The 26875-nt window shown below is 42.6% G+C and overlaps 1 protein-coding gene across 8 annotated transcripts; it reads right to left on the bottom strand.

Moving 5' to 3' along the window:
* Positions 1-1215: 1215 nt before the first annotated feature.
* On the bottom strand, positions 1216-26875 carry SRSF4 (serine and arginine rich splicing factor 4). 8 transcript variants are annotated; one of them, XM_086332555.1, is made up of 9 exons: positions 26642-26875; positions 16169-16352; positions 15346-15510; positions 10681-10823; positions 10215-10363; positions 9689-9801; positions 6605-6819; positions 2952-3041; positions 1216-2700 (listed from the first exon to the last, which is right to left on the bottom strand). In XM_086332555.1, the coding sequence occupies exons 5-9, from the start codon at positions 10303-10305 to the stop codon at positions 1887-1889; spliced, it is 1323 nt and encodes a 440-aa protein (XP_086188681.1). In that variant the 5' UTR covers positions 10306-10363; positions 10681-10823; positions 15346-15510; positions 16169-16352; positions 26642-26875; the 3' UTR covers positions 1216-1886. The 8 variants fall into 8 exon arrangements, with proteins under 8 accessions (XP_086188681.1, XP_086188704.1, XP_086188654.1 ...); XM_086332578.1 differs by having other exon boundaries at positions 10169-10363; XM_086332528.1 differs by lacking the exon at positions 10215-10363.

Below are 26875 nucleotides of genomic sequence, written 5' to 3' on the forward strand. Positions count from 1 at the left end.
GATGTTCACAGCCTTACAGGGATAAAATTAAGGGATGTTGAATCCTTGTCATCAACTAGAGACACAGAGTTGGACATGACTTAGTGACTAAACGACAACTGGAGACCAACCTGAAATCTGAGGCACTGGGAGGTCTACTGGCCGGAGTTGTCACGTTGTCAGGATGACACAGGATTGCAGGGAAAGCTCTCAGGTCCACCTTCCAGCAGCACAGCTCTACAACCTGCCTTCTCTATTTACGTATCTTCTACATTCCCCAAGGGCCGAATTCCTCCTCCACAAATTTACAAGTCCTCTGACCTGATCCACTTTGACAAACCTCCTTCTCTTATTCCCCATGCTTTCCCAGCTCCCCGGCTTTGCTCACAACCATTTCCTTCAATAAGGCCTCCTATCCCACCCACCGTCTCCAAAGGTTCAGCCTAAGTGCTGTCTCCTCCTTGATGCCTCTGAACCTAGGGGAAGTTCCAACTCCCTTCTCCGAGTGCCCGCTTTACCCTAGTGGGATTTACCACTTGCAACCAAACTCCAGGAGGGCAAGAAACACTGACGGGGTCTTCCCTGTGAGTCGTACGGGGTGTGGTCTATAACAGGCCCAGGACGGTATTTTAAGCCTAGGAACAGCCCCCAGTGCGTGCAGTCTGCAAAGTGGCGCTCTCTCCTCCCAAGCTCGCTGCAGAGCCACACAGGCCCTCCAGCTTCCCTGCGGCTTTGACGGATGCCTTTCTACAGCCCCTCAAGGGTGGAGGCCAGACCAGAAGCACTGTATCTCTGGAACCTCCTCTAGAGACGGGTCAGACAAGTGATGCAGAGGACAAATGCGACAAAGTTCCTGAATGGTTTTTCTTCCGGTTCTGATTAAGCCCAATTCTAAGACGATGTACTACACGCTTCAGACGGATCACGGCAAGACCCTCAACAAATAGCACAGAAGAGACAACTCTGTTCAGGAGCTCATCCAGTGATGCTGAGTTGCTAAACTGATTCTTTTCTCATCAGCTTGGCTCTAAGTGTCTTGAGAGGAAGGAATTATAAATTTCCAGGAAACGTGACCATATTCTGTTGGGTGAGAAAAATCCTTCAGGCAAAGTGCTGGCTTCCTACCCGTGGGTGATCTCAAGGAACAAAACAGCGATAATACCATGAACTTTTTATGCTAAGAAAAAGATATCAAGAAAGATCAGAAAACATAACTTCAATTCAAGCACCATGAAATTTTGTCAAGCAAAAATAGTCTTTATTCAAATTTAATGGAAACAGGGGTCACTATACTTTGCAAGACGGGGAAAAATAAAATTAAAAAAAATTCTTTTCTTTTCTTTTTTTAATATAAAACAATATAATCACAATACCAGAATATGGAACTCTACAGTTTATTTCCTATGGGTTACTGCAGGTATCAATTTTCCTTGACTGTGCTTGCTATTCACAACTTTGTTAAGTCCAAAAATATGAAACCAAAGTGGTAGGAAACTTAAGACTTAGCACTTTCACTAAATGGCATACATCAAAGGGCATCAATTCAAGGGCAAAATGGTTGAACTCACCATACCTACCTATGACATCATTCCAGCCTTAAAGCCATCCAGGTTCTGAGCTCCCTGTAGGAAAGGCCAGGCCTGAACGCCAAGGCATTCTGGATATTCTACCGTGGGCCATGAGTAAAAGGGGTTTTCAAAGAGAAGATTGTTTTCAGTCGAGCAGGAAGGCCTGGCCCCAGGAGGCTTTATGGAGAGGAAGCACTTAGATTTAACAATTGTAGACACACCATTAGGGGAATTAAAAATGTACAGTAGTGACGTATGTTCTACTCCAATCACTTGTGCTACGCTACCAAACATGTACAAAAAGACGTCTCGGGGAGTTCCAGCTGTGGCCGCGGCCAGTTAGGACCTCGAGTGAGACCTGGATCTAGACCGGGAGGGCGATCTGGACCCAGACCTGGACCGAGACTTGGACCGAGACCGGGTTTTTGAGGCGGACTTTGATCTGGAGCGTGATTCTGACGGAAGGTTTGGTTTCGATTTGGAATTGGACCTCGACCTGGACCGGGTCTCCTGATTGGCGCCGGCATCCTCACCCTCCCCTCGGCCTTCCCTCTGGCCGGACTCGGACTTGGCACGCTCCCGCTCCTTGGAGCCCGAGCGCGAGCGTGACCGGGACTGCGAGCGGTCCGCGTCGTCCTTCTTCTTCTTCTTGCTGCTGCCGCTCCCGCCGCCGCTGCCCGACTTGCTGTCTCGCTTGCCGCCCCGTTTCCGGCTTCTCTCGCTCTTGCTGCGGCTGCGGCTCCGGCTGCGGCTCTCCTCCCGGCTCCTCTTCCTCCCCTTCCTCTTGTCCTTGCTTTTGCTGCGGCTCCGGCTGCGGCTGCCCCCTTGGCTGCGGCTGCGGCTCTTGCGCAGGCTCTTCTCCTTGCTTCGGCTCCTGCTGGCGCTGCCCCGCGCCTCCTCCGCGCCCCTCTCCTGACTGCGGCTGCGGCTCTTGCTCTTGTGCCGGCTGGGGCTGCGGCTCTTGGACTTGCCGGTGCGGTCGCTGTTCTGCACCTTCTCCTCCGCCGGGTCTTTGCTCTTGCTGCGGCGCTTGTCGGCGCTGCGGCTGCGGCTGCGGCTCTTGTCCTTGCTGGGGCTGCGGCTCTTTTCCTTCTTGCTGCGGCTACGGCTCTGGCTGCGGCTGCGGCTCTTGCTCCGGGAACGGGAGCCTGACCTGGGGAGACAGGGACGCTGCGTGGGACTTCAAACCTCAGGCCCCGTCAGAGGAGATGGACTACAGCTACCTGTGGAGCTCTGCCCCACAAGGGAAGGCCCGGCTCGTTCTGGCCCAGGACTGCCTTCCGAACCCCCACGACTGCAGTCCTAGAGCTGAGAAAACTGGGGTGAGGGAAGGCTGGGAACACAGTGACCATCGAAGCGGGACCAGGTGCAGGTGGGCCCTGTGTGAATTCCAGGAACGCCTACCTGGACCGGGATCTGCTCTTAGAATGACTGCTTTTGCTGCTGCCGCTCCGGCTTCTGCTCTTACGAGAATGTCTGCTTCGAGAGCGAGACCTAGGGGAACAAATATGTACTTTTAATACTTGCTGACAAAACACTGAGTGAATAGTCAATTAAGACATCTTTTCAACCAAACATGCACCACCCTGGAAGTTTCCAGACACCAAGCTGAAAGCGAACTCTCTCCCACGCACTGGGCCCAGAGATAGTCACCTGCAAACACTCCTCCAATCCCCAACGCCCGTTTCCCCGGCACCTGCTGTTTTGCTGGGTTTCTTCCTTGTTCCCACCGATGCCACTGTGCTTCACCAGCTCCTGGCACCAGAAACCACAGCCATCCTGGACTTGCCTCCTTCCCTCACTCTCTTCTGCACTGGCGACTCTCCTCTTAATCTTCTCCACTTAACTACGTCAGCCGCCCCCCGCCCTGCCCAAGCCACCACCACTCTCCCTGCTACCACAAAGACCCCTAAGTGGCCTTCCTGAATACACCTCTGCCTTTCACTTAGTCATACAATTCACTGAGATCAGAGAGTTGTTTTTAAATACAGTTGACTCTTGAAGAACATGAGTTTGAACTGCATTGGGTCCCCTTACACATGGGGTTTTCTTCAATAAGTATGGCCTGCAATACTACACAGCTGCAGCTGGTTGAATCCATGGGTGTGGGAACTCTGTATATGAATGGTTGGTGCCCCAAACCCCACTTGTCCAAGGGTCAACTGTACACTTCAAGTTTAAAAAACCTTTAGTACCAAGACTGTAGACTCTATCGTTTCCTATCAAAAGCAACCAGGGCTCCTTGGGGAACATGACCAATGCCTTTGCAGGAAAAGCAAAGATGGGACTTATCACCATGACAGAGACTTTCAAAGATTTCTGGACACTATTATCTAAGAAAGAACTGCTCAAAATACTTAATCTGTATCTTAATCACATCCCTCTAGACCTAACTTCCAGTTTATGGAAGTTCAGGGAATAAAGTATAAGTTCAACAATATAAAGAGAAAACATAAATTCAGAATGTGGGGCAGTATTTAAAAAAAGAGACTAAGAAAAGTAAATGTCATGGGGTGGGAGGGGGGAATGATATAGGCAGGCTACTTCAGACTGAAGAGACCCAACTCCTTGCAACACATGACTGGATGAATCCTGGCCAGGAGAAAACACAGCTCCATGGACATCGATGAACAACTGGGGAAACCTGAATACGACCTGGACATTAGATGACTTTATGGAATCACCAATAACGTTGTTAGGTAAAAAAATATAAGTGTGGTTAATCTCATTCTTGGAGACATATTATTAGTTAGGGATGAAGTGTCAGTTTCTACACCTTCTCTTTAAATGGCACAGCAAAATACATGCATAGGGTGGGTCTATAAACACAGAGGAAGGCAAACTTTCAGCACTGTTGAAGCTATAGGGAGGGCATGAGTGCTCATGAACTATTCTGTCAATATTTAATGTTTAAAAATGTTGTAATGAAAAATTTGGGTAAGTATTTAGTAAAGCACATTCACACAGAAATCAAACAAAATCAAAAGACACAGAAGCCAGCTTGAAGGGCTCCCAATGACCAAAGACAGAATAATTTGAGCCAATAATTTGAGTCACTAAAAAATTGACTGCAATGCATCAAACACTAAATATACAAAGATCCAATAATTTATTCAAAATGATGCTAAACAAGCAACCTCATCACCACTTTTGGGTGTTGCTTGGCACATTCAATATTCTGCAAACTGGTAAATAAAGGTATCAACTTTTATTTTCCTTTTCTTATACAAATTTTTTGTTAGGGTGGTAGCAAAAGGGTATAAGAGGGAAATCATCCCTCACAGAACTAATGCCTTTAAATGCACAAAGAATGAGAAAATTAGACAGCCATCCTGCTACAACTGCTGCTGAATGGTTTGAGCGGTGACGCTCAGCAGACACTGACACTGGGGGGGCTGCTGCTGCGGAGCTGTATGATGGGCAGCTCCCGCCGATAAACGTTATCATCATCCAGAGTGAGACATCCAGATCCCACACAAGGGATGCAACACAAGTACAAAGCCCCTGCTAAAATCCTGGCCTTACTCTACGCGCCCTCAAGATCTAACTGCAACATTATGGGAAACACAGGGGATAAGATAGAGGGATGTGTCTACACCACCAGAAAAATACAATCTGCAAACTTTCAACTGTGGAAAATCTTCAAAACAGAACACCGTTTCTTCTACAACTAAATGCATGGAGAATAAGGAGAGTGAAGGAGGAGATAGCTGTGATTTAAAGAACTGAGACACATGTCATTTGATTGCAATGTGCAGACCTACTGGGATTCTAATGTGAACCAACTACAAACATACACGTGTAATGAGGCACCTGAGGAAAGCTGAACACAGACGTGTTGTGACGTGGCTTCATTATTTTATTTCAAAGGTTAGATACCCACTGAAGTATTTATAGACGGAATGACAGGATGTCTAGACTTGCCTTCAAACAGTGTAGCAGGAGGGGGTGATGAAGCAAGACGGGCAAAATAAAAAGTACTGAAGCTGGATGGGCAATAAGTATAAGGGGGCTGAGGTTCATATTTTCTCTAATGTTTTATATATTTAATATTGTCCACAATAAAAAGTTAAAAAACAAAATAACAAAACCTGGAAAGCTTAATGCCTTCTCACTGCTCTTAACCCTCAACCTGGCCTGTGGCTCAGCAGGAACTGGCTCTCTGCTGTCTCATCACAAGCTGCTCTCCTCTGCTTTGTCCATTCCCCCACCAGGGCCTTCAAAAAACATTGTCTTCTCTGCTAAAAAGGCATTACCCCCTCTCTTTGCCCATCATGTCCAACACAGCCTTTAGGGATCAGTTTCTATGACATATCCTCAGGGAAGTCTCTGCCAGTTCTTCAGAGCTGGGCTATATACTTTTCCTTTAACATCCTAAGCACGATAGTAATTATTTGCTCAATGCCCATCATCTCCACTAGACTGAGCTTCATGAGAGCATGGACCGTATCTGTCTTATTTACAAGTGTCTGGTCCATCTGCAGAGCAGCTGCTGAATAAGACAAAGTCTCCGTTTCTGAGTAGCTGGAGTATCTGGGAGAGTAGCCAATGGGCCAGTGGTCATGCTGCCCCCAGTAATAGTATAATCTAGGGGACTCAGGAATAAATGTGAAAGGAGGTCACTGATACCTGCCTCAGAGAAAGGACTTTACTTCTATTTGTACTCATGACAAAAGTGTTCAAGAGTTTTACAAATAAATGTTCAGGTCAAAGTTCTGAGTTACTGAAGCAGATAGAACCACAGTACTGGAGACTTCCACAGGACAATAAAAATGGATTATCTATGTGCTCTTTGGGGCTTCCCAGATGGGTCAATGGTAAAGAATCCACTTGCAATGCAGGAGATTCAAGTTTGACCCCTGGGTTGGGAGGATCCCTTGGAGAAGGAAATGGCAACCCACTCCCATATTCTTGCCTGGGAAATCCCATGGACAGAGAAGCCTGGTGGGCTACAGTCCATGGAGTCACAAAGAGTGGGACACGACTCAGCGACTAAACAACATGTGTTCATTAATGAATTTATAGCAAGCTTAAACACTTGAAGCCATCAACAGTACCTTGAGTGACTCCGGCTCCTGGAGTAGGACCTGCGTCTTCTGGAGCCAGGTTTGTCTTCAACTAATCTGATTTTTCTGCCATTGACTTCCGTTCCATCTAACTTTTCCAAAGCTCTTTTCATATCAGAGTAAGACACAAATTCAATCACCCCTTCATTTTTGCGTCCCTTGTGGGCATCTGCATAAGTCACTTCTCCTGCCTGACGCATATAATCCTAAGAAAAACAAAATCCCGGAATAGGTTGAGACACATTTTATGAAAATACCTAACACAATCATCATCATGAACGTTTCCCCTTGCCTTTAAGAAGAAATGCCAGGTTTCTCAGGTTGACCTTAGGTATTTCCAGCTACACACCAACTATTTACTGAGGTTCTTTAAAGAATCAGACATTAGGTGGGTAGTAGAGATAATAAATATTTAACAGTTCCTGTAAACTGTTTTGTTTGAATATAAATTTTACAATTGAATATAAAATTTTTTAGTTAACCATCATTTCCCAATTTTTTTAGTGGTAGGTTCTCTGATTATAGAAGTTTTAGAAACTCAAACTTAACTATATTTAAGTCAAGTCTTTTACATTTCATTATAAATTCTTATTGAAAACATGTATAGTTGTTGATAAACATCTAAGGTAAAATGTAAACAAAATCATAATGGATTGGTAAAGACAAAAAGACAACAGAACAGTGTTGTCCAGCCCTGGCTTCTGCAATGACTGCTATAAAGCTCTTTGCTCATTCTCTTTGAGGACTTAATATAATCCAATTGGTTGGCTGGAGAGAATACAACCAACATGCCAGATGAACACAGGAGATGTGATTAGTGTTTAAAAAGAAAATGAAATCTGGATAAATTTAAAACTTAGGGTCTTGTAGCCAGTTTCCCCATGTTTGTTTATACATAAAATATACCCCAAAATAAGTATCTGTGGAATGAATACATAAATATCCCATAGCAATTCGTTTTTGTTATTGCTTTCCTCTCCATATTTTACAAAGTTACCAACACTGAATATATGCTGTTTGATACTATTTCTTTGCTCAGTGTCATAAAACGTATACATGTCTTAACATGACCTACATTCTTCATAATTAGTGTGTCCAATACTTCCTAACTGTTGGGACTTTTAGGCTTTACATATAGTCTTTTGCTACTATTCATAATCTACCAATGAACATCTTCATACAAAAATTTCTTTACTTCAACTGAATTATTTGCAGGACTGGTGATTCTGGGCAAAAGGCACAAGGCCCATATATCAATGATTTATCATCCAAACTGGCATACATCTTAAAGAGTAAGGAAAATGTTATGATGTTATGCCACACCTGGGACTATTCCTGGGCAAGGTGAGATACTGCCATACTTCCAAATCCTCAATAACAGCTCCTAACATATTGAATGTTGTTGATAAGCAGGATTTAATTAATGCAGTCCTATACACAGTCACATGAGGTAGATACAATCATTACTCTCATTTTACAGGAAAATGAAATACAAGAGATATTAAGCAAACTGTTCAAGATCATTCAGGTATTAATATTAAGCGAAGGAGCTGGGATCTGAACATAACATCCAGACTTCGGAACGTAATTCTTAGTACCACCCACACCGTGGGTGAAACGACCAATTCTCTGCAGTTCATCTCAACATCACCAGTGGGTAGCATGCATTTACACATTTTAAAAACTGACAGTATTCCTTTCGCTTATTTTATTTTGCATTTTCTTGGTTAATAGCTAGCATTTATTGTGCCTGGAACCATTCCAATTTTTCATATAAAAATGCATTATTTTGTCAACAGACGTGAATATTAATCTTCTTCATAGTTCAACAGTATGAGGCCCAAGAGGAAAGTAAGTTACTCAAGTAAAATAACCAGTAAGTGGCAGAGCTGGGAATCCACCCAGGCAGGTAGGCTCCTAAGTCCTGCTCTGAAGGCTCCCTTGACTTCCTAGGAAATCAACTGCTCTCCTCTCCTGAGTTAAATTGCCAAGCGCATGGAAGCGTAATACCAACTGAGGATGTTGGCTAGGCTCCATTTTAACCCCAAATTTGAAAGTCTTTCTAGTTTTAATTCATAATGTTCAATTCTTAATTTTCAGAATACTGGAGTCATTTCTTAAGGGAACAGTCTTGCTGGCAGACACTCAGTAAGGGCCTGCTGTAATGCTGACAACCAACAGTGTGCTAGAAAAAAATACCAGCATATGTTTTAATCCCAGCTCTTCTGCTAAGACCAACTGTGAACTAACATTTCCTATATCTCATCTTTGTTAGCTAAAGACTGTTCAGAGCAGTTTAAAAAAAAAAAAAAAGATGTAAAAGCACTTTGATAAGTTAAGACTACCTGAATGTGAAGGATTCCTAACTATGAACCTAAGTATACCCACTCATTTTGCTAGAGATGACTTGTTTAATAAGAAGTGAGATAGGAAACTCCAATCCTCCTTTACATTTGCCCTCCTAAGACCACTCAGGTTAAGACACTACTCAATAAGGTTTTTTCCCTTTTGAGATTAAAACTTTTTCAGGATAGGGAATTCCTTGGCTGTCCAGTGGTTAAGACTCCGAGCTTTCACTGCTGTGGGCCTAGGTTCGATCTTCAGCAGGAATAGGGGAACTAAGATCCCACAAGCTCCATGGCCAAAAAAAATAACAACAATAAACAAATTCGATGAAAAACAAATAAATCTTAGAAAAGAACATGGGTCAGATAGTTATTTTCACCAGTGAGGCTCTCTGTTGGAAGCTGACACAAACTTGCATATTACAACTAATATTGCAGGAAACACCGTTAGTTGTAATTTTTTCTTTTATTAGGGCAAAACTACACTGTGATCTCTCTGTAACATTCTCCACAGAGAAAACTTCATATAACATAGGCTGTCCCCAGCATGCCGGTCCTGTAACATACAGGATAGTGAGGTTCTGATTGTGTTCCTGTGGAAACTTTAATTGGAAAATTTTCAGATACTCTGGGAAAGCTTTCTCGGTGTGCCTGGGCCTGTATAAAATGACCTCTTTCCCAAACTTAACTCCTGCCCAACTGTATCCCAGAAGGTTAACAGGGCCCAAACCTTTAGGTCTTGCCAGCTGCAGCGACTTGACAAATTCTCCACAATAAGTCTGTATTCTGTGCGTGTAGGAGGGCCGTATTTATCTCGGCCACTTCTTCTATAACCATATCCACCTTTGGAAGGTTCAAATAGATGAGATTACTTCAGTGGAGGAAAAAGAAAAAACAACACAGCACACATTCCCCTTATTAAATATACCATCTACCCCCACCCCAAAGAATATATATATTTTAACTCTATCCCCACCCTTAATTCTAATCTAGATTAAAATAAGCAATCAGCTAACACGAAAATTTAATTTAATTTACAAAGTTGTAAGTATATATATTAATACTTATATTTAAAATTAACATGCATAAATTACAAATTATTAACAATTTAGAAATAAGTAACCAAATTACTAAATCGGTTACTGGTGTTACTCACAGTGATTAAAATTTTTGTGAATATTTTATATGGAAAAAAAAAGTTTTCAGGCACCTATTTCAGTTTAATCTCATCTGTGTCTAACCCTTGGGATCCTCACCACCCAGGTCTAATGGGGAAAGGTTGCGGTCGTCACATGGCTTCCTGTTTTTGGTCAGCCAAGGGCCACAATGGTTCAAAGAGCCACGCATGGAAAGGTAACCCAAGGTCAGCAAATGGAACAGGCAGTCATCTTAGCCTCAAAGGATTCTTTTAATTAAAACATTGAGGTCTTTGTTAAATCTATGTTAAACAATTGCATTACAGAGAAAAAAAACAACAACACAAACACACATCATTAAACATATTTATAAAGTATTAAAACAAGAAATTTATGTCAATTTAATTAAAATTAAACATTATTAAAGATGTTTATTTACAATTTTACATTTAAAAAGATACATAATTTATAAATCAAATGGCTTAAATAATCAATACATTTTAATGTAACATTAATCAATTAATTAAAAAATTAACATTTAATAACAGAGGCATGTCACTGATACAAATGCCCTTTAAATGCTTACTGCGTCCAGAACCGTAACTGCCATCTCGTCGTGGGCCGCGGGCATGCTCAACAATTACTCGCTCACCACAAAGGTCTTTGCCATTCAGTTCATAAACAGCATCATCTGCATCTCGCAGATCATCAAATTCCACAAACCCATATCTAGAAAAGAGCAAACAAAATCCTGGTTGGTACCATTCTGACACCGGTTTCACTAACACAAAGAGAAAGCACTGAGGCTCATGCTTAGCAAAGGTTAGGCAGGTCTGGCAAACTACGGCTCAGCTTTCTCTTCCCTTTAGCTGAAACCATTCAGTTTTGTGTCCATGGGCACGCAAAAGGGCAGGGAGACTTCTCAAGGTTGACTCCTGTATTTCTAGTAGGAGGCTGGCTAAATAGACAGAGATCATTTCTTCTGTTCCCCAAGTAGCTGGTGGCAACTGCAAAGACCTCCACAGGGATGCTTGGTATAAGGTATTAAAATATGTAGTCCTACAAGATTGAATATTTGCTCTTTCAACTCATAGTAAAAACTCATCTTTTTAGCTTTAGCCTCAAAGTAGTATCTTAGAGAATAGTTAGACCTACATTCAGGCACTGTGTCTTAACTGTTAGATCATGCTTGGAATAATAAACCAAGTTTAAAAAAAGTACTGTAATTCTTCTCAGTGAAAGAAAAAAGCTTTTAAAGTCCCCTTTTCTCTACCTAAACAAGTCACAGGTGAATTGACTAACCCTAGTTTTTAGAAAAAAACTACCAATGAAAAAAATTTGGAGCTATTCTCTTCTTCAGGATATTCCAAATTCACTTCCATGTTTATAGGTAGGCTAAAATTCTCTAAAATCTATATACAACTGTGCAAACTTCTTTTACATAGTACTGCTAGGAATTTCCCAGCAAACAAACAGGTTTGGTGGTTTAACACAGATCCAAAAGAAAACAACCTCCTATCCCAATCCTGTTAATGCCCGTTGAAGGGAAAAACTTATAAAACCCAAATGCAAAATTTGTAAGATATTTATAAGCAAAGTCAAACAAACGCCCTATAAACTATATTATCAATAAACTTAGTTTGGTCTGATGTGGCCGTGAAAAGTCTAGCTTTGTGAGAACTGTCTATACTGAAAAATCAAAACCATCTCAATCACACAAGTTACAATCAACACCTTTAAACTTTTAACAGAGCTAAGTACACAGACACTGACTGGTGTCCCTCTGGGTTTAAACCTACTGAGACTAAAAACAAGTTCTAAGACCTGCCAGAAGTTCATCCAGCCTGACCAAAATTATTCCACTTTCTTTAGCAGGTAATGCTGTACTCAGCAACATGTTAAGAGAACCAAAACTGAGGAAGTCTTCCTTTACTAAAGAGTCTCTCAAGGTGACAATGTACAGCTAAAAACTTTGTTATGCTGAAATGTCTGTGAGTGGCATTCAAACCTCAAGAGTCACTGAAGCTCAATTCCATTAAAGAAAAGTAACACAGAAACACCCAGGGTTTAATAAGAAATGTTCTACAGGAACAGAATTCAGAACACACCTGGCTCAGCTTATGGATTATGGAGACTTTAAAGCACGGTTCACACTTCCATGAGCTGGAACTGCCCAGCAGCGTATTAAGAATGGTTTTGCCCATAACTGTCATAGTTGATACAGCAAGTAAAACCTCTCAAAATCAGTAAAATGTACTATGTTAAAAAGTGCTTTATGATCATAAAAAATCTCTAACAGATAAAATACACTGCAGCTAGCTGTCTTTTCCCAAGTAGAGTGGGTCTTCAGGAAAGCTACGCTATCACTTTAAGAGACAAAATTAAAGAGCTGATTAAAATTTTTTTTTCTACTTTAGTTTATTTCTAAATAGATAATAAAACACCTTGCCCCCAGAAGTACATTGCTTAACTGTCAAGACTGGTCACAGGTCTGCTTTGCCAACTTGCCCAGATGCCAAGTACAGAGGGATGAGAGAAAACATCCAACACGGGCATGATGAAGTGGCCTCCCCTCCCCTCTAAGCGTTCACACTGGCTCAGCACCATTCAATGCCCTTAATTCATTTGATGTGATGTCAGAAGGACAACAGCTGATTTGCGAGGATTATATTAAGACATCACAGAACACCTGTTTTCTTCAAAACAACTAGGGTTTACAACCACTTGGGAGTCAGAGAACGCAAGACCCCAAGCCCTGCAAGTAACCTGAAATAGAAAGCCAGATGTGTGTTGACAAGCGATGCTTTGGTCAGAACTCTGTGGCAGAGCATCCTCCCAGACTCCAGGATCACCCTGTGCACACTAAGAGCTCATCCTGCCTCTGAGGGAAGGTGACAATCTGCTAAGTGGAGACACAGTTATCTAAAAAAAGATAATAATAATAATAATGCTCACAGTGATCAATCTTCCTCTGCAGCTGAGGCTCAAGCAAGGCACACCTTCCCAATAAAACTTTTCTCTGAGTTGTAGCGATCCATTTGTGTCATCAGAAGAAAAGGACCCCTGCAGTTCTTCCCTAATATTTACTACATTTCTAAGAAGTCCCAATGAGCAGATTACTTAGTAGCCACATTTTTGGGGGATATCTTAAACACCTATTAAAACAGCTGACTTAAGATATAATTTATCCCACAGAAAAATCTTGGCTACCACTCTGAAAAGCCACAAAATCTATCTGTAACGTTTTAATGCCAAAGTCCAGTCCAAGATTAAATCAGGACCTGACTGTCACTCTTCTCTGTCACTGACTTGCTGGGTGGGCCTGGAAGACAAAGCCAAATATCCTCCTGCACCATACACCATGCCTGGTGTGATTCCTGTTCTGTAAGCAAAGATCAGATCAGATCAGTGTGTGGCTGCTTCCACCATATCACTGTTCATGTAGATCCGTTTTACTGAAAGGATGACCTCACTTCACTGAATAGAGTGAATGAGTTCCCTAAATCAGGCAGAAGACTAGATAGCAACAATAAAGTGGTACTGAATATTTATTAAGTAACCTCTATGTACTAAACGTTACTTATTTAATAAACACGGTACCCAAGAACCAGGTGCCGTTATCTGTTTTACAGATGAGCAAACTGAGGCACACTGCATTAAACAATTAAAACAGCAGATGTTCAGACTGCGGCCTGACTTCAGAACTCCATTAGGACTGGAGCAGCAGGAACTGGCCTGGATTTTAGTCTGGGTTCCACTGCAAACCAATTCTGAAAGCACGTTAAAATCACTTTATTTCTCTGAATCCTAGGGAGCTATACTACGTATCTCTCAGGTTTCTCCTAACATCACAAGTATGATAAAGTTAGTCCTCCTCTGGCTTAATGATGGGACAAAATTTTAGTTTTATTTAAATAGTTTGTCTCTGAATTAAATTTTTGTGCCTTTAAGAAAGTAAAGCTCTCCCTGATAACATCAGAGAATCTTTCTAAATAGATCTTAAAATTCCTTTGTGCTTTGCAGCAAAAAAAAAAAAAACACAAAACCACCACCATGAAACTGATCTCCTCTCCCCTAAAGTACTCTCCTCTCGAATTCTTTGCCAAAGTAGGGATGCAAAATACACACATGCATGCGTGCACACTGAGCTGGCATGCGTGCACTCAGACATTCCACTGAGATGACCTGTACACAAGCCTTATGGTCACAACCTAGCAGATAAATTTCTTAATTCTAGCTGCAGACATCCTTTCTCTTCTCTATGAAAAATGACCATCTTTCAGTAACTCTAGTATGAGAATGAAGATGAAGTAATTTGGGAGAATGAACCTATGACAGATTATAAAATCCCTCTAAGGCAGGGACTGATAAAAACACAAACCAAAACCCCACCAGTATGCCTCCTCTGGCTTGACTCTCAGACGTTACATCTGTCCTCTCTCTCTGCCTGTGTAAAGGAACAAAAAGCCTGGCCTACCTATTAAATGCAAATCTTTCCAATTAAAAGAAAAATTCCTTTCTTCAGTGTTCTTTTACAACTGCCTTTCCCCGAACTGTTTTCCTCTAGAATATGTTTAATCCTGACAAATCTAGTCAAAAAATGAAGGAAGAGGAATCCCTGCCATTTTCTAAGAAAAGTGAGTACCATGATTCTTACTGAATATTGACAGGTAATCTGGACACTACAAACAAAAGCCTTTGAGTTACGTGGGCTGTTCTAAACCTCAATCCATTCTTACATCACTGCCAATGCTCAGGTCTTCCCCACTCAACAGCTAACGGACTGCTCAGACTGTCAGTCAGAACTCTGAAATGCTGGAGCTGGAATGACACACTTTTAAAACTGAAGTACTCCAAGACTTCAGTTTTCGAAAAGTTGATCAGTTTTTCACCCAAGAAGAATGACCACCCGAGGTTGGGATATTGTGCACATCCCCTGATCCTAATAACCTACGCCAGTGGTCCCCAACACCACTCTGTATGTCCTACTGCAGAGAATGGGGAGCCTGCCTTACCCTCTAGGGAGGGCTTAGGGCCACCTCCGTCTTCCAAACACCTTCCCTGAATGGGGGTGACTGAGGGGGTGTGCACCACCAGCTGACTGACGGGGAGTGGGGCCGAGGGGCGAGGGGAAGCAAGCCTCCATGCGTGTGCCTGCCCTCACCCGCCAGCGCTGCTCACTGCGGGGCACGCCTTGGATGCTCGCTCTGTAAGAAACATTTGCCCCTTTCCATGGTGGATCTCTGCTCACCTTTGTCCTAAAACTGTGCCACATGCTTTTCTTTGTATGTGGACATGACAGTCCTCAGCCAACATCAGCAGGATGTGAGTTTTGTTTTCCCAATGTGGTGAGCCATTCCCACATTCACTGGCAAGAACCGAACCTCTCCATGGCTGGTCAGGATTAGGGATGTTGCTGTAGCCAAGGAAAAATTTTCATCTGTTGAAGTTAACCCATGGGGTGGCTTGAACCCTGAAACTAGGGTCAAAAGCAATGTACTTTAAGGGCACAGCCCTTAAATCTACCCTGAAAGAAATGGCATTCAGTGAACAGGAATCGAAACAGCTCTCTTTCAAAGCACTCAGTGTTGGTCCTACGCTTCAGTCAGTTTGTGTCATGAGGTGCAAAAGGGGCACACGGACAGGACTGTAATAAAAAAACAAATTCTTGCTCTCTGCATAAAGTGCTGGGAAAACTGCAGAAAGGCACTTCTGCAACCAACTCTCTAGTGCTCAGGTGAAGCCAACTCAGAAAGCTTGTGACAATTGTGTTACTATCCCCAATACCAAAAGTCTGCAGAATTCCAGGGAAGCAGCGGTCAGGCTCTCAAAATAAAATTGACCAATGTCCCATTCACTGCCCTGGGTCACAGATTACGGTTCCAATTTGACAACCCCAGTAACTGGGGGTTGTATGTAACCCACTGCTAGGAGCTGCTACCACAAAAAGTGGGTTCCTGAGATCCTTTCTATCCTGAGACAGGAAGGAGGCTGCTCTGGGCATTCCGGCCTCCCTCTTTAGCCTCCGAGGAGGGAGGGCCATCACGGCCACCCGTGGAAGGTGGATGACTTACCCGTGCTCACTGAGTGGCAGAGCTGGGGTGCGACTTCAGGGCTCACCAGTACCCAGTCTGGGGCTCTTTTCACGTCGGCAAACTGGCAGTTCCCGCACACCAAGAGCTCTCTGCTTAGAGCTAGTGTGGATTCCTGGTCTGCAAACGTTGGCCACATCTCAGTCTGCACTTGATCTTTCCCCACCTTCAAAGAAGAAAACCTACCTCATGATTCCTCTCTTCTCGGTCCCCCGACCGTTATATTCACTCCTAACCGCCCTGTCATCGCCCCTGACTGCCTCCCCCTGGTGATCCCCTCAGGGCACTGCCTCGTTCTACTGTGCGCTCCCTCTGCTGGGCTCTCAGGGTGCTCTCTTCCTCTCTGGTAGACAAGCAGGGTCTCACCTCACTTTGCTCTAGAATGTGGCTACTTTTACTTAGGCAACTTGTCTGTTTCAATGTAGCAGGGAAAGCCAGCTGCTGTATCCTTCTTTTGCTCAGAGGTCTATACTGACTCCTAAAGATCTTTGTTGACCCATTCTCTAACTCTGGAATGCCTTGATCACACAAGGTGAATCAGAACCACCGTCTTCTGTCGACTTGAGAATTCTCTTCCATGAGTCCCAGAAACTTCCATTAGCACTTCTATTCAATTTTTTGTTTTACATGATAATGTTTTGGTGACCTTTCAAGCCTTGTTCTTTTTTTTCCTTTTCCACCAGATTTAACAGAATATAATGGAATTAAGTTTTAATCAAGGCAGAATTGACTAGGTCTCACATATTTCTTTCAGTATTAAAATGTAATTCAAACAGTAGAAAAATGTCAAGCCTTGTTCTTTTTCCTTGTGCTTATCTTCTCATTTGATTATGAGCTCTTTAACAAACGCTACTATCTAAATAGTGCCTGGCACAAGTAAATACTTCATCTATAATATTTCATTCATTCTTCATGACATGTGAAGAATGCACTACTACTCCCACTTTGCAAGGAGAAAATGAGGCTGGGAGAGGTTAGGCCATTCGCACAGAGTCCAGGAGCTCCCAGGCAGCACAGCTGGACTAGAGCCCAGGCCCACCTGACTCCAGAACCCGAGCTCCTAGCCACAAGGCCACACTGCCTTTGTAAAGGCAGGTGTTTCTTCTCTCCCACAGTCCCGAGTGTAATTCTTTCAAATTCAACAAATGCTGCTGCTTGGCTTGATAATCTAATCTCAGATAAGCCAGGCTATATTAACATTTTTTTTGATACAGTCGGGTAAATTCTCCAGAGCAAAAAAGAAATTGATGTTGGGGCAGGTGAAGAACCTCTAAGCTTGGGGTATGTGACAACCAGGTTACTTTCACTCCTCTTTTGGTTCCCATTAGCCAGTGTCAGCCATCTGGTCCTTCCGAAAACATGTGTGGGTTCAGAACATAACAGACTAGAAGAATAGAGGAAAAATAAGATTATTCTGTGCAGTCCCCATTCTGGAGGCCCCATATTAACCCCTGGAATCGGTCTTTGGTTTTAAGGCTCAGCAAAAATTAGACCAGCATAGAGATGATGGAAAGTTGGGCCTAGAGGTGGTAAATGTGAATGGACATTGACAGTATTATGTACTTAAGGATGCGTTTAATTAGTTTTGTAAGGAATGGTAACTGGGACCAAAAAATATAAGCATGAATGGTGTGGGAAAAAAAACAGACCAGAAATCAAAGAATATGATAAGGTTTACAGACTTTCAATTAAACAATGATTATAGCAGCAACTAGAAAAATACTTTGCAGATGACAGGCATCTATAATTTAACTCCAAACCACTGTTTTGTTCTTTTTTCCAAACCACTATTAACATGACTATTCTAGCCCACCTCCTTCCCTTTTCATATAATAATATTATTATTCCCTATAATAATGTTTACAACTGTGAGCTTTCCTCATCATTTCACAGATGAAGAAATGAAGACTTAGAACAGTTAAATAAAGGCAACCCAATATCTGGGATTCTTTAGACCTAGGTCCTCACCTAATATTAACACTATTGCCATGCTCTTCTGTCTCCATGCCAGTGGAAAGAAGTGCTCCATAGAGCAGACAGTTTGAGAAATGTAAGCTCTAGCACAGAAAACCAGCTACATCAAATTACGTGCTGTGGAAGACTAATGCCCACATGAATATTAACATCTTAGGAGAAATATTAAATGACAAGGAATATCATTTCTGCATCTGATGTGTACTAATACTGACAAGTTGCGAACATTCTCTAAGCTACTAGTGGAACCAAACCTGTATGTCAATTATCAACATTTCAACACCAGTCAAGGAATATACAGAAAGATGATATAGTCATTAAGAAGACCAGCCCATCTCTGAGGGAATATTCACATACTGGAGTGAGAAAAAAGAACAGACATAATCATTATTCTAAAAACTAAGTGATAATACAAAATTCCTTCAGAAAGCAGGAGGAAGAGGGGAATCTATAACCAAATTCAAACCTAGTTTTACTGTGCAACCGGTCTATGAGCTTATTTACCATTTTTTTTTCAACTATCCAAACTATTTCAAAAATGAACTAAGAAAATTCCCTTTCATATGCAGTTACCATATTCCTACCCTACAAAATGGGACTACCCCTAGTAAGCAACACACTTGTAAATAGTTTGTGGCTCAATCTATCACAACCATAACCCCTCTGTCATAATGGAATGTATCACTGTGACCTTTAAAGTCAACAGGGCTGCTTTCCTTAAAGGAGGGTAAACACAATCACACCTGCATCCATTTCAATTTCCTGACATTTATCAATATTAAGGGTAAATGAAATTAAGAAGTCTCAAAAGAGGTCAACTATTCTCTGATGGGGTTTCCCTGATAGCTCAGTTGGTAAAGAATCCACCTGTGATGCAGGAGACGCCAGTTCGATTCCTGGGGGTGGGAAGATCCACTGGAGAAGGGACAGGCTACCACTCCAGTGTTCTTGGGTCTCCCTTGTGGCTCAGCTGGTAAAGAATCCGCCTGCAATGCTGGAGACCTGGGTTTGATCCCTGGGTTGGGAAGATCCCTGGAGAAGGGAAAGGCTACCACTCCAGTATTCTAGCCTGGAGAATTCCACGGACTGTATAGTTCACAGGGTCACAGAAAGTTGGACACGACTTGAGAGACTAACTTTACTCTCTGATGACACACTTGAAGTTCATGAAGACTCGATCACAAATTAAAAACAGTTTAAAAGAACTCAAAGAGATGAAAGTCGTACTGCTGATTTAGAATAAAACTCTTGGAATGGAAGATACAATCACTGTTACTTGCAGTTAATGAAACAAAGGTGTACACTCAGCAGACAACACTATCTGGATCCACACCAAAGCTACAAACAAAACCAGTTTGTACTTACCTCTAAACGACACTACAAGCAGGGTGACAGACGTTAAAGCCTCTGAGAGGTTATGCCTCTTGGGACCATCTTGGCTCTTTCCACGTCCCTCATAACCGCCTCACAGTCTCTGTTTGTTTTGGGTTAAAGATGCCTCTCCCCGTGCTACCTTGGGGATGCCTTTCCCGTGAAAATTATTTAATTCACTTAATATTTTAATGCATGTTTCACATTCCTTAAACATTAATGGATCAATAGCTTTGTTTCATCCACATGAAGTAACTTTTCTCAAAGTCAGTCATCTGGTCTGTGGTTCCTGACCCCCTTGCTCGAGCCTCCTGCTCACCTCTTTGCCTCCAGTCCTCCCACTCACCCTGGGTCTTGGGGGCCGGTGTTCATGAAGGCCTGCCTCTGGCATCCAGGCACAAGACATGGCTGGGGACCCTGGCGGAGGGCCCCGAGTGCTTCTTCAGGAATCTAGAGGTGCCGTTCCAGGACCTCTAGACTTTCATCTCCACATACAGCAAGAGTCATGTAGGGCATTTCCTGAAAACACAGGCGTGCAAATCCAGGGCACAAACCACCCCTCACCTCCAGGATACTCCAAGACCAGACAGCCCTAGCAATGACAACACAACAGAGACTGTTTACGCCTTTTACCTGCACAAAATCCTACCTGGTTCTCAGCCATCACAAAGCTGACACCAGCCTTTAGCTCTTCAAACAGTAGCCTGAGGAGAATCAGGTGCAGTCTCTGCCCAGGGCCAATGTCATTAAAACAAAACAGACCACCTATCTCACTTGTTGGTCTGCTGGAAGCCAGTGCAGAGAGACTAAGGACTTCTGGCAGTGGAACCCGAACTATCTTCTCACCGCTGGAGGCAAGGCCCCAAAGGACAGGACTGAACCATCTGGAACAGCGTGAAAGCAGCTTTGACCTACACCGCCCATGTTGTATCTGGTATGTGCATAAATCAGATCTTCAGTTTCCAGAGTTGTCAATAACTCATTTTGTGACCTTGGACCAGTCACTCTAAATTCCTGTGCCTCAGTTTCCCTGTCAGTACAAACTAGAGATAACACTTGTTTATTTTAAAATTTCAGTGTTAACTTACAAATTCATAAATACTATCCCCAAGAGTATTCTCTCAGATGCTTTGAGCATCTTTCTTCTGAGGAACTCAAAATACAATCTTCTGTTTAGGCTACGTGGAAGAATAAGAAAATCCTGTGAACCCAAACCACATTTTATCTAGTCTACATCCTGTGCCTACTTTTTAAGAAGGGAAGAACATTTCACGTGGCCCTTAAATTCATTTGATACCTCAATCAGGAAAGGAGGAGCAAGCTATTAAAGTGAGAATAGAGATTTAAGATGACTTGGACAGGTTACTGTAGAAGATGTTTATTCTTTTCACAAACTGATTGGGAAACCAGGAACAAGGAGTGGGAGTCTCAAGCCAGGGCAGTTTAAGGTGGTAGGTAACACTTGGTCAAATCACAGCATGGTATGATTTCTTGGTACTGACTTTTTAAAATGACAGAAATTTAAAAATTACCCACAGCTTAAGGGGAAAAAAAAAATATATATATATATACTATATATATATATATTTTTTTGGAGGTATGTTGACTTCGGTACAAAAACAACTTGGTCACATTTGTAACAGTTACATTACGAACAAAACAGTGACAGATGCTACTTAATCCACAGTCCTGTTTTTTCATGATTTCTTATTTAAGAAAAGCTCTTGTAAGACACCTGCAACCATTTCACCTGGTAAACTAACAAAGACTTTAAACAACACAACTGCTCCTGCTGATGAGCTGCTGTGATGGGTGTGCCCAGGCACTGCTGGTACGAGTGTAACTGGCGTAGCTTTGCTGGACACTTATTTGGCTATGCCCATGGAGAGCTTTCAAAGTGTTCACTCCTGCTGTGACATGCATTTTACTTCCTAGAACCTGTTCTAAGGAATGATTAAAAATGTAAACAAAGTTTTATGCACATGACATCCATCACAAGGTTACACACAACAGCAAGAATTTAGAGACAACCTAGGAAGAATGCTTGGGTAAAGCATGATTCAGCCATACAATGGATTTTAGGTAGCCACTAAATGATGTTTATGTGAAAGACTTTAATGTAACAGAATAAAATATGTGAGAAAAATTAAGCATACAAAGAGGAACATAAAATTGCACATAAAACCTTGTCTATGTTAAAAGGATTATTAATGATAACTTCTACATGCTTTTGGTATTGTCTAAATTATCTACAACGAACCTGTATTTATTTTCTAGTCAGTCAAAAAGTTATTCTTAAAAAAGTTCTTCAATCTGTTATGCTTGGTAAGCTAAATGGATAAGGCTTAAAGGCTGCAAGATAACTTCTAACACATATATTTGGATATTCTAATTTAAAAAGTCATAATATTAAAACATTATGGTCAAGAGTAAGTTCAGAAAAATAGGAACTCTTAAATATGGCAAGTGAAAGTATAAATAAATAATATGGAAACCAAAAGGTAGCCAAAGTTCAAAACGTGTATAGTCAGTTCTTCACATCTGTGGCTGATTGAACCTGTGGGTGTGGGGAGTGGACTATGGGACCTAGGCGTCCATAGACTTGAGTATCTGCAACGGGTCCCAGAACGAATCCTGTGAGTATACTGAGGGATAATGGTATACACTCTTGTTTCCAAGTCTATTTTTAGGAATCTGCCCTAAGATTTACATAAAGGATATTTTCCATATTTATATGGAAGATATTTATATATGTACAAAATAGTGGAAGACCAAAGGCAATCGCCTTGTCGTACAACATGGTTTCGCTTATGTACACTATATTCAACAGTATTTACATGTGGGAATACTATGTAGCGCTTAAGAACTAGGTTGCAAGAGATCACTTAATGACAAAGAGGATCAGACTGTTAGGTAGCAGCAGGTTACAAAACAGAACCTAACAGTATGAATCCAAGCTTGTGAAAAAGGGAGGTGAGGAGGCTGAAGAAGTGCATGCAAGAAAAGGCAAAGTCTAAGTGCAAAGAATGTCATTTTTAATCAGAAATAAAACAGTATTTTGAAATGTCATACAAATTAAGTATGGGCTTTTTTCTGGGGGTGGAGGTGGGGCACACCTCACAGCTTGCAGGATCTTAGTTTCCTGACCAGGGACTGAACCCAGGCCCTCAGCAGTGAAAGCGCTGAGTCCTAATCACTGGACTGCCAGGGAATTCCCAAGAATGGGTTTTTAATAATAAACGAATAGTTCAATTAGCCAGAAACCAATAACTTCAAATTCAATTATATTTTCCTTATTGCCTCTTTAAAAAACAAGAAGAAAAACAAGCTCTCATCAAGGATTCAGTCAAAAGAGAACATCCCTGTGTAGGTTCTGGGGTTGGCAGAGATTCTATCCCAGTATCTCAGGCCTAACAATGTCCTACAGTGCTCAGGAACTAACAGAAAAACGATGCAACTCGCTGAAGCCTTAATACATTTAAAAAATTAAGGTATCTTCCACTTGAAGGAATTTTAAGCAAAGGGTGAAAACAAAGAACTTCTTGGTAATACTTAGATATCATGAAAATCCAATTACACCTCTGAAAATTCTGGCTGTTCACAGTTTCACTGTAATATGAAACACAGGTTTTAAAATTTATAGCAAAGTTTCCCTGGAGAGTTTCAATTCACAGATTTAACCAACTAAAAAAACCAACCCCCGCCCCCCCCAACTCCTCAATGGTTTGGGGGTTTACCTGTCCAGCTACTAGGCAAATAAAATAATCGTAGGACAGGATCTGTCTCATTCACTAACTAAAATATGGAAAAAATTAAAATATAAAGATCTATGAGCAAGACTACAATATTGTGTGGCAAAATACTGTATTAAAAACCTATCTACATTTTACATGAAAAAAGAAAAAAGTGACTAACAAAAAAGAAAGTTCACAGAATTCACAAATAATCAAAGACAGCAAAAGTTACCACAGAGCTGGCAGGGCTCTAACGGGTGCTAATATTGCTGCTTCCTTGACCCCTGGTCCCCCAGTGCTCCTGCTGGAGTCAGTGTGGCACATACAGATGGAGACCAGAGGGGATCTGGAGAGGCCTAAATGGTCGTGGGAGATTTACAGCACGTGTTCGTGGTCCCAAATTGAACCATCTTTCCAGGAGTTCTCTAAAACAAAGGCAATCTAGATTAGGGTTACCTGGTACAATAAAAGCAGGCAATGCACTCCTGTATACATCTCCCTTCTCCTGATCCCAAGAGGGTCCATAAAAGGTTCTCCTGGATACTAAATCTCCTCTGGAGAGTTCATCTGCTTCCTCGTTTGGTCAACCTTTCTATTTATACCATTGCATTATGCCTATTTAATTCTGAACTTTACACACAGTCCTTCAGCTCAACTTATCTACTGTCTACTGATGAATCTCACTTCTACAAATTTCCAACTCTTCAGCAATCTTCAAAGCCCTAACCATCCAAATTCTGCTTTTCAGTTTCAGAGATACTTATAATCACAATCCAGATGTGTTAAAAGTGATTCTCAAGGAGCTCTATTATGCTTCCTAAGTTCTCAGGACTGTAAATTTACATATGTTGCTAAATTATGCCATCCTTTTAAACTCCTCTGCACTACTGCCATCTACTCCAGTCAATTTGTGTTTGAAATACAACTATCTGCTTTGTTCAGAAGTCATTTTCCTCTGCAAGGATTCCTGAATGCTTCCAGGAGGTGCACCAGTTTGGTGTCTGTCACACCTGCCTTCAAATCCCTAGAATGACTTCCCATTCCTCATTCCTTTGACTTTCAACCGCAGATTTCATGCATCCCACGGTTTAGCTGCACAACTGCAAAAATGAATAGTCCCCCTAGAGACCCATGTATATACGGTCCTGCAAGGAGCAGTGGTTCTTCGTCTTGTATCACCATTTCTCAGGTTGCTCAACTACTCCCTCCAGAGCACGTGATTTTGAATATTTAGTGTAAAACCTTATAGTTGTTTCTGATTTATGTTTTTAAACTTCTAGATCATTTGTTAGACTCATCCAAGCTAGGCTGTTTACTGTATTTCAAAATTCTTCCTCATTCAACCATCACCAGTTGGGACATACACTATTCCCAGACACTTCACTTCAAGACCCCATCAATCCATACTTCAAAGCCTATTTCCAACAAACTGCTCCAAGTTTCACTTTCTGAGTTTAAACAGAGAGCAAGCATTTCTTAATTCAAATGTAGGCACTTAATTTACTCAAGAGTGGAATTGTTTTTCTGCCTCCTCCCTTCATTCAGCACATCAACAGCCATCTTGGTTGTTATCAACATATTTGTTTCATTAATTAGTTTCCATTAATTATTTTCCCATTAGTATCAACATCATTTCTTGCTATCACTTGAGTAACCTTAGAGAACAGACCTCACCAAATATGCTTTCATGTTACTAAACATTTAACAAGCTGTCTCCTTAGGATCATGGTCAGATCCCTTTGATTACAGAAACCATTTACAGCTATAAGCCAAATGCTTTACAATTCTTATCTCTAATCTTCCTTTTCCTGGTGGATGAGGAAACTCAGAATCAGAGAAGTCACTTGTTCATAGAAAGTAAGTGGTGAAGATAGGATTTGACCCAGGCCTGTCTGCTTTCAAAACCCATGCTTTCCCCAAAATTTAATTATTCTGTCAACTTGGTTGGGCTCTGAAGAAAACCGGGAGTTTGAACTTAATCATTCAGACACATATTTATCACAGTAACAACCCCCTGCCCAACTTAAGAGCTGAAAGCTCTAATGCACAAAATGAAGAAAGTCCTAAGCCTTCTACTTTGAAAGAAATTAGCATTCATAATGAACACTTGACGGAGGACACTTCCCTTAATAAGAAGGTGATTCTTCCTAACAATTTGAAATGACTTTTTAAACTCAGCCAACAGTTTGAGTACATTCTAGCTTACGATGTTTGTCCAGTGTTCAATTAAAACTTCATAAACCTCTCAAGTGTTAGCTGCTAGCATTACTTTGGGGAATAAACTCTAGTCATGTCAGACCTGTTGCAGAGCAGGTCTTAAAAAGGGGAGGGGGCAGACAAGAGTTCTCTAACATACAAGGTTTAGTACCCTAAAATATTTCCCCTACTCCTTTTTTTAATATCCGTGTCTTTGAAGTCCTACATAACATTTCCTGGTTCTCAGTTTTCCCTGTTGAGTATCTTCTCCAGTCCTGACTCATCTGTTATCCCTGAAACTTGTAGCTCCTGTGGGCCCTGCTCTACCAAGATAGATCAGAATACAAGTAACACACCATAGCCGGGGAGGAAGTCAGCAATTTTCTAACTCTAGGTCTCCGTCTACATCAACGAGTTGACAACTCACAGTGGCCACTATTCTCCAACAAATTCGACAACCTCAGAGCAATTTCCTGGCAAGCTGAGGAACGGAAACCCCAGCATGGAAACTGTACGCAGTCTTAAAAGATAGGTGGCTAAGACTTTTAATTTACCTCTGTAGAGGGAACAGTGAAGGCTTTCAGAACCCCAAGTCGATACTTTTGAAACCGTCCCTAGACTATTCAAACCAGAGTCTCCCGCCCAAAAAAAGAATAGCACATGGCAAATCTAAAAAAAAGAAGGCGGGGGTGGGGGGGCTGGTCCCTTCAGAGCTCCCGTCCCTGGGAGAGATGCGCTGTGACCATCTGATCCAGTAAACTGGGTAAGAAGTGAAAAGGAAGCAGGAAATCTGTTTCCAGCAGCCCTCAGAGCGGGAAAGGTCGGTCTCCGCTGGAGACGAACCAGGCCCCGGTCCCAGGGCCCGAGAAGGAAAAACCCAGGCCGCCCTGGAGCTGTGTGCCCTCCCGCCCGCAGCCCCAGTCCCACTCGGGTTTTCCTCCCCCCCGTCCCACTCAGCGGCTCACCATCGCTCCCATTATCCCTCCGCCACCCCCACCCGCGCAGGCGCAGTAGGAACTGGGGCCTACCCGCGCCCCCGAGGCGCCGCTACTATGGCGGAGCCGGAGATGGCCGGTAACAGCTCCTAGTGGGGCAGGCGTCCCTCTCCCGTCCCCGCGGCCTCCCGCCACCGCCGGGGGCCCCGTCCCCACACGGCAGGCCCCTCTTCAGTCCTCCTCACCCGTTCTTCAGATCCACCTCCAGGATCTTCCCATAGCCCTTAAAGAAGCGCTCCACATCGCGCTCCCGGGCCTGGTAGCTCAGGCGGCCGATGTACACCCGTGGCATCCCGGCAACGGCGGCGGCTACTTGGCCCGGCCCCAGCCCCCCTTAGGCGGCGGCCGGCGAAGCGAGAGCGCGGCGACGGCGGCGGCGGCAACGGGCGGGCGGCGGGACGGACGTAGCCGAACCCGGT

The sequence above is a fragment of the Bos grunniens genome, chromosome 2 (assembly GCF_055505025.1).
Source record: "Bos grunniens cultivar Pamir isolate PY7600 chromosome 2, Bosgru_T2T1.0, whole genome shotgun sequence".
NCBI classification, from domain to species: Eukaryota; Metazoa; Chordata; class Mammalia; order Artiodactyla; family Bovidae; genus Bos; species Bos grunniens.

What these genes read in the sequence shown, in the direction of transcription:
- SRSF4 (XM_086332519.1), bottom strand. Translation starts at nt 26,748, where the DNA reads ATGCCACGGGTGTACATCGGCCGCCTGAGCTACCAGGCCCGGGAGCGC. An exon ending in CAGTTACGGTTCTGGACGCA is followed by an intron (nt 9,802 to 10,680) that starts GTAAGCATTTAA and finishes AACCTTCCAAAG; the next exon opens with GTGGATATGGTTATAGAAGA. An exon ending in AAGAGCAGATCCCGGTCCAG is followed by an intron (nt 2,701 to 2,951) that starts GTAGGCGTTCCT and finishes CTGTCTCCCCAG; the next exon opens with GTCAGGCTCCCGTTCCCGGA.